Genomic DNA, 6,777 nt, shown 5'->3' with positions numbered 1-6,777 from the left:
CCTTCTTTGACCTTCCTAACCAGGTCAACCTTGTCTGGGTCCCGACAGCATTAAGAACCTCTGAGCACTGTGGTGTGTGACTGATTCATGCCCAGCGCATCATTACAGTATAAGGTCCAGGGAGTCTGGAATTGAGTCTGCTTCTGTTTCCTATTTTATTCCTAGTGGTTACCACAGTGTCTGGCACATTGAAAAAGGGAGAGGAAATGGAAGGGAAAAGAATACAGACCGACCATGGAGTCGCGGATGTAATTCAAGATGGAATGAGTTTTTATTTGCACAATATCTCCACTAGGTGGCAGCATTAACAGTTAAAACATCTGGGACAACTTTTTTTCAAAATGCTGTTTGGGCACTGAGAGCTGTGAGCATTCCCACTCTGTCACTGTTTTATTTATTCACCTCTATCATATCTTATAGATCTGGTTAACCCACTATTCACAATATCAGGTAGAACTATTTCTTTCCTGTAAAAAAAAAAATCCAACAGAGACTTAAATAAGTTTGTTGAGTTGGTGGGTTTGCAAGTTACTTTTCACATGATAAGAAGTTTAAAAATAGACATTTAAAGGCAAGTGTGGCTGACCAAAGCGCTCCTTTAAAAGTCAGAGTCCTACAATCCCGTTCTACCAGACTTGCTGAGATGTTGCCGCATCCCCAGAGACAGAGACCCAAACCCTCCCAGAGACGTCTTTCTGTAAGTTCTCATCACCACTGATGCTCGTGGCCACTACACTGCAAGAAAAGCCAGGACATTCACTCGTGTAGTTTCCAGCCTTTTTTAAGAGAAAGGGGGACCGGGATGGGTACTGTGAGTCAACTCTGTATTTCTCAGTATATCCCCAGTGAGTTACCCCTCTGAGCACCAGGGAAAAGGTTCCCAGGAACAACCCGTACAATCAGGAGAGGCACGAGGAAGGACACAGCGCTACCTGTACAGACCCAAGAGAAACCGTTCAGTGAGACAGAAACAGCTCAGCTTGGAGAAGCCGCCTCTGCCTTTACCTGGCTGAATGCTATTAAAATTCAAACTCTCCAGCTTTCCAGTTCCCTATTTTTTTAACTGAGATGCAATTCACATTATACCCTTTAAAGCATCCAGTTAAGTGGTTAGCAGTATATTACAGCACCACTAATTTCAGAACATTTTCATTCCTCCTCCCTCCAAAAGAAACCAGTGACATGAGCACACTCCTCATTCCCCATTCCTCCCAGCCCCTGGCAACCTACCGTTATCGATGGCTGTCCCTATTGTGGCCATTTCAAATGAATGCGATTCTACATTAAGTGGCCTTTTGCGATGAGCTGCTCACTCGGGTTCTCAGGGCTCACCCGAGTTGCAGTGTTTCGCAGCATGCGTTCTTTTTTAGGGACTCGGCTGTGTGGACAGATCACATTTTGTTTCTGCATTCATCAGTGGACGGACCGTGACTGATGCTGCTACAAACATCCCTGTGCAGGTTTCTGCGTGGCCACACGTTTCCGCTCCTCCTGAATATCATCCTGAGGGTCCCCCTGGCTGGGTCATTTGATAAGCCTATGTTTAACGCATTGAGGAACTGCCTGTTTTCCGAAAGTGAACTGGATTGGTTTTCTCATTATTTTAAACACATTGAAACAGTTACACTAATTTAAAATAGTAGTTTGAAACTAAGGCTTACCCATCCTTAGGCTGGGCTGTTCAGAGTGATGTATGTTGGTTTCTGCTTACGTGTACCTGCGGTAGGAGAAAATGAATTAAAGTGCTTTTTCTATTTGTTACTTATTTTAAATTTTGTTTGTGTATTTTAAATATACACACTGTACTCATAATTTATACATGTACATAATTATAAAATTATGAAGTTAATGAATTGAGAAGCTCAAAAATATTATTTTTAAAAATATTACAATATCTCCAAAAACTGGAGATATTAACCAGGAATTAATATTATTGAAGCTTGCATGGAAAGCCCAGGGGAGGGAACCTTTTTTCTGCCAAGGGCCATTTGGACATTCATAACATCATTCATGGGCCATACAAAATTATCAACTTAAAAATTAGCCTGTTAGGAACCTGCTGAACTTCAGGTCCTGCTGGCAGCTGCCTTGCAGGGCCACACCAATGATTCTGCAGGGGACCCGCAGGTTGGACGTTCCCCACCCCTACTTTAGACCTTTCTTAAATTCCTGGACTGAGCCTCTCGAATCCTTCAGTCTTTCTATTCTTGGCAAGGTGCTTCGTCCTGACTAGGCCAATCCTCCAAGTCCTCAGACAAAACTCTCAATGAATATACTCAAGAACAGAGAAGGCTTCTGGAGCCTTCTTTTCGTTTGCTTACACAGCTCCTGCTCACTCTTCAACCTCCGCCTGAACATCCCGACCCCCACATCCCAGTCACCTTGCCCACCTCCTCTGCCTGCGTCCCCATAAAAACTCCTGTTTGCTTCTATCTCAGCACTTGACATTGTTTTCTCTGCGCTGATGTCACCAGAGTGAGCGCACTACGGGTAGTATTCAGAGTTATTCCTCTTCCTGTCACTGGACCTGAGCAGGGCTTAATGAAGAGATTGTACAGGGAATCCTAATTAACAGTGAATGGCTTTTTAAAACAACACATTGTGCTTCCAGTAAGCCAGATGTGTAGCGACCACTAATAGCCAAACTGTGAAATGGTGGTTCAGCAGATACAGAGGTGACAAATGAATATTCACTCTAGGCCAGTCACTGTGATGGCAGTTTAACATGTTAACTCATTTAAAACTAACAACTACCCTATAGGATCTGTATGTGCAGTTGTTAACCCCAATGTACACGTAAACAAACTAAATCTTAAGCCATCTTCATTACTTGCCTTAGGTCACGCAGAAAGTTGAGCCCAAGAGTTGAATGAGCAGAACTTTTAAATTCCACGAAGGCAGAGCCCATGTCAGTCTTCTACCACTGCATGTTCAGGGCCTGAAGTATCTGAAGGGACTTCAAAAAACATGTAGAAAACGGAATTAAAAGATAAGCTGGTTTGGTGGAAAATATTTTGAAATCCACGCATACTTGTATATATTAGCAGTTCGAAAACTCTTGATCAAGTGAGTTAATTCAGCAAGCTCTACCAGTACCATCTGCCTATCCGGTCTATGGCAAGAAGGTGACGTCTCAATCCCCAGACGTTGCTCTCTGACTCATCTCCCCCACTGTTTCTTCTCCACATTCCCTGTTCACATGGGCTCAAGCCTCAGGTTGGCACGCAAGTGAGAAGAAACCCAGTATATAAAAGAGGAGATCAAGGTAAACACAGGAAAAACACACTGGAAGACAGGAATGGCCAGAAATCGGCTGCTTTCTGAGGAGGGATCACACGATAGCTAACATTTCCTAGGGGGCTTACTGTGTATAAGACACTGCTTTTTAATCCTTATAGCAACCCCTATCTTTAATGCATCTCTCTCCACTTCCTCTGTTCCACACCATCTAAGACAATGGCCCGTTTTCTCAGCACTCAGACTTTTGTACTTCCTGTTCTCTTCAGCTACTACATGTTTTACCCCAACACCACCAATCAAAATCTTACCCAGGGGGCCAGTGCTGTGGCACAACAGGTCAATGCCCTGGCCTGAAACGCTGGGCATCCCATATGGGCGCCAGTTCGGGTACTGGCTGCTCCACTTCCGATCTGGCTCTCTACTATGTCCTGGGAGAGCAGTAGAAGATGGCTCAAGTGCTTGGGCCCCTGCACCCACGTGGGAGACCTGGAAGAAGCTCTGGCTCCTGGCTTCAGATCAGCACAGCTCCAGCTGTTGTGGCCAATTGGGGAGTGAACCAGTGGATGGAAGACCTCTTTCTCTCTCTCTGCCTCTTCTCTCTCTGTGTAACTCATTCAAATAAATAAATAAATCTTTAAGAAAAAATCTTACCCAGTTTCCAAGAGACATCTAAACAGTGCCTCCAGGAAGACACTCTCATGCAATTCTCAACTCTTCTTTCCCACCACTGCAGCCCTACGATACACTGTCACACATATGGCATTCATCTTATTGTAATCTTAAGTCTTTGAGCATTTGTGCAATTTCTGCTGGTAGTAATGAAATCCTCAGGGGCTGGAGCTTTATCTAATGGGTATTTGTATTTCCTGTGACTCCTATATAGTAGGCAGTTAACGTTTGCTGGATAACACAAACAGCACCAACCCCGTCCTTATCTGCCGCTATTGCAAGAGAAAGACAAGCAGCTCTGCCCTAGTTCAGCTAGCCACATTTCAGATACACTCGGAATCCCAACACAGGCACACTTCTATATCTCCTTCATCAAGCAACACACCCAGATGGCTTCAAAACGCATCAAAACAGTTAATGAGTTAGCCAAATGGCAAACCATGGTGACGGCTGACAGCCATAAAATAAGGCAAGGTTCACAAGAATCTGCAGCATATCTCACATTCCATATAGCAAATGTCCCTGATGTTGTTGGCCAGGGACGTTAGATGAATTGGGAGTCTCAAGCCTATAAAAGTGTAACATTTTAATCAGAATTTTAAAGATAGCTAGTAATCAGAAGTTACTGCACGAGCTTAGGGCTAAAAATGTATATTCTCTATGGTTTAACTCTTTTCCTACTACAATCAACTTAATACATAAAACATCTCCTCATACTCATTTAGGAATGCTAACAGAGGAATGAAGTTGATACAGCAGAGTGACTTTTGTCTCCTTCCCTCCTTGAGTCACAGTGAAAGGAGAAGCATGTGAATGCCTTATTTGGATTCCATAGTTTGGTCCTGTCAACTTTCTTTTCCAAATCCATCCACCTCCCAATGACAGCACCCTAACCCAGGACGTCATCACCTTGTGCCTATACAACCACAGAAGCCTCCTCACCCATCTCCCTATTTCCAACTTGGCCTTCCTCCAGGTGATTCCCATACTGTAGTTGGAATGACTTTGGAAACACTATCATGTCTTTCATTTGTGTACAACTCTTTTTTAAAACAGACATTTGAGACAGTTCAGAGATACCCTCATTTTGCAAATAAGGAAATTCAAGGCCAAATGAATAGTGAAACATGTACCCCAGGTCAGAACTGAAGTCAGAATTCATACTTCATGACTGCATATATGGGTCTCACTTCAATGAGACATGCTGCTTTTCCCAGGTGTGTAGCTCATTCTCAGTGTGATCAATGGAAGGCAAAGTAACTGATTTGAATTAGACTAGAGCCACTTTCAGGGCCATAAAATACTAAAATAGATCTCCAGGACAGGAAACAGGTAGACACTCAGTGGGAGCTGACACAGTGTTCACTCATCCCAGGATCCTTGTATCCTGGAACTACCTCCTCTAGCCAACTAGAGGACAGGACGGCATTCCAGATCCAGGACTACGTGATCCACGTGGGGAGCATAGGATTTCACTGGCTGGATGCGCAGGATCTGTGTCGTCCATGGTTTCCCGTGCACCTGCTGAAGAAGAGTGGCAATTCGAGTTTCTGCAGATTGTGCCCACCTCTGCCATTCCGGCTTGGTGGCTGGTGACAGCACTTTTCTCCCAGAATCCCTGGTAGCTCCATTTTCCTCTTGGTTGGTGATAATTTGCTGAGAGTAAGGGCAATGCTCTTTCTCCATTTCACTGCTTCCAGGAGGCTGGAGACGCTTCCCTGGGAAGGAGTCCACATTTTGGTGGATATGCAAAATGCCCCCAGCGTCCTGTCGTAGGACTCTGCAGGCAATGGGCCAGCCTTCTTCAGAGCTGGGAATCAGCCCCAGGTTCACCCTATCTGCAACGTTCGAAAGCTTCAGTACTCTGTTATCCCCAAAGTGTATCTGGCAGCGATCTGCCACTCCGTTGATCTCCAGGTTCTTTCTCAGAGCAGCCACAGCATGGGGGTTCCACTCACAGGCATGGACAAAGGCGGCACCAGCATGAACGAGGAAGGGCAATGTAAAATAACCAATCCCTGCATAGAGATCCACCAATACTTCTCCAGCGCAGGACAGCGATGCCACGCGCAGCTTCTCCGTGATGTTTCCGAAAGAGAACATGCAGCGAGTCACGTCAAACTTATATCGGATACCATTGTCCACATGTTCTACCCAGCCATGGTCACCCAGCAGCAGGGTCACTGCAGGAGTCCGAGTGCCGTCGGGTAATACCCGCCCTCGTTTGGCCAAACGCTGGACGCCAAGCGCCGAGGCAACGGTGTCCCAGAGTTCTGGTTCTAGATTTCCCCACTGCTTGGCCTGAAAACATTCTTCACTCAGCAACAAGAGGTCGCCATGCCTTTGCCAGGATCGGGGCAAATCTGCCTCCAACTCCGCGGACCACGCCACTCCCCGGGCCTCCACCCACCGCCTCACCTGAAGGCACAGTCTCTGGGCAGGTGCACGACTCCGGGTCTTCTTTGAAGGAACAGGCTGCAGGAGTTGCGTCAGCACACAGGTGCTGCCTGGGGCCACGCGATCGGTCAGCTCCCGCAGGTGCTGCTCGGGGAGGGTCTCCCCCAGCACCGGGAGCGCCACGGTGCCATCCGGCATCTTTTCTACACGGTGCCGCCTATCCAAGAGCTTTTGTTTCTCGAGGTATTCCCTGTAGCGCTGGGTAAACCGAGGTTCAGTCGCGACGGCCACAACAGCCACGGGCTTCCCATCTTCTCTCGGCATGTTTCTAGCGTCTGTGTTCTCTCCGGTTCCCCAGGCGAGAACCTCTCTGTGCAGGGTCCAGTCACAACTCCCGCTATATCCACGCCTGGAGCAGTAAAAGCGGCGCCTAAGCCGCTAATACGAGACAGGAAGTGACGTCAACGAACG

General features: G+C 46.5%; 1 protein-coding gene across 9 annotated transcripts; it reads right to left on the bottom strand.

The window, feature by feature from the left end:
* Positions 1–247: 247 nt before the first annotated feature.
* Positions 248–6,772, bottom strand: TYW2 (tRNA wybutosine-synthesizing protein 2). 9 transcript variants are annotated; one of them, XM_070075473.2, is made up of 5 exons: positions 5,043–6,772; positions 3,549–3,841; positions 2,835–2,956; positions 1,662–1,717; positions 248–467 (listed from the first exon to the last, which is right to left on the bottom strand). In XM_070075473.2, the coding sequence occupies exon 1, from the start codon at positions 6,628–6,630 to the stop codon at positions 5,320–5,322; it is 1,311 nt and encodes a 436-aa protein (XP_069931574.1). In that variant the 5' UTR covers positions 6,631–6,772; the 3' UTR covers positions 248–467; positions 1,662–1,717; positions 2,835–2,956; positions 3,549–3,841; positions 5,043–5,319. The 9 variants fall into 9 exon arrangements, with proteins under 9 accessions (XP_069931574.1, XP_089192604.1, XP_069931572.1 ...); XM_089336478.1 differs by having other exon boundaries at positions 4,852–6,760; XM_070075471.2 differs by lacking the exon at positions 3,549–3,841.
* Between the last annotated feature and the right edge of the window lie 5 nt (positions 6,773–6,777).

This window comes from Oryctolagus cuniculus, chromosome 6 (genome assembly GCF_051225735.1).
Source record: "Oryctolagus cuniculus isolate XC-2025 breed Fujian yellow rabbit chromosome 6, ASM5122573v1, whole genome shotgun sequence".
Lineage (NCBI taxonomy): Eukaryota > Metazoa > Chordata > Mammalia > Lagomorpha > Leporidae > Oryctolagus > Oryctolagus cuniculus.
The sequence above is the reverse complement of the archived record's forward strand: the minus strand, read 5'-3'. Positions and strand labels throughout refer to the sequence as shown.

What these genes read in the sequence shown, in the direction of transcription:
- TYW2 (XM_070075473.2), bottom strand. Translation starts at nt 6,630, where the DNA reads ATGCCGAGAGAAGATGGGAAGCCCGTGGCTGTTGTGGCCGTCGCGACT.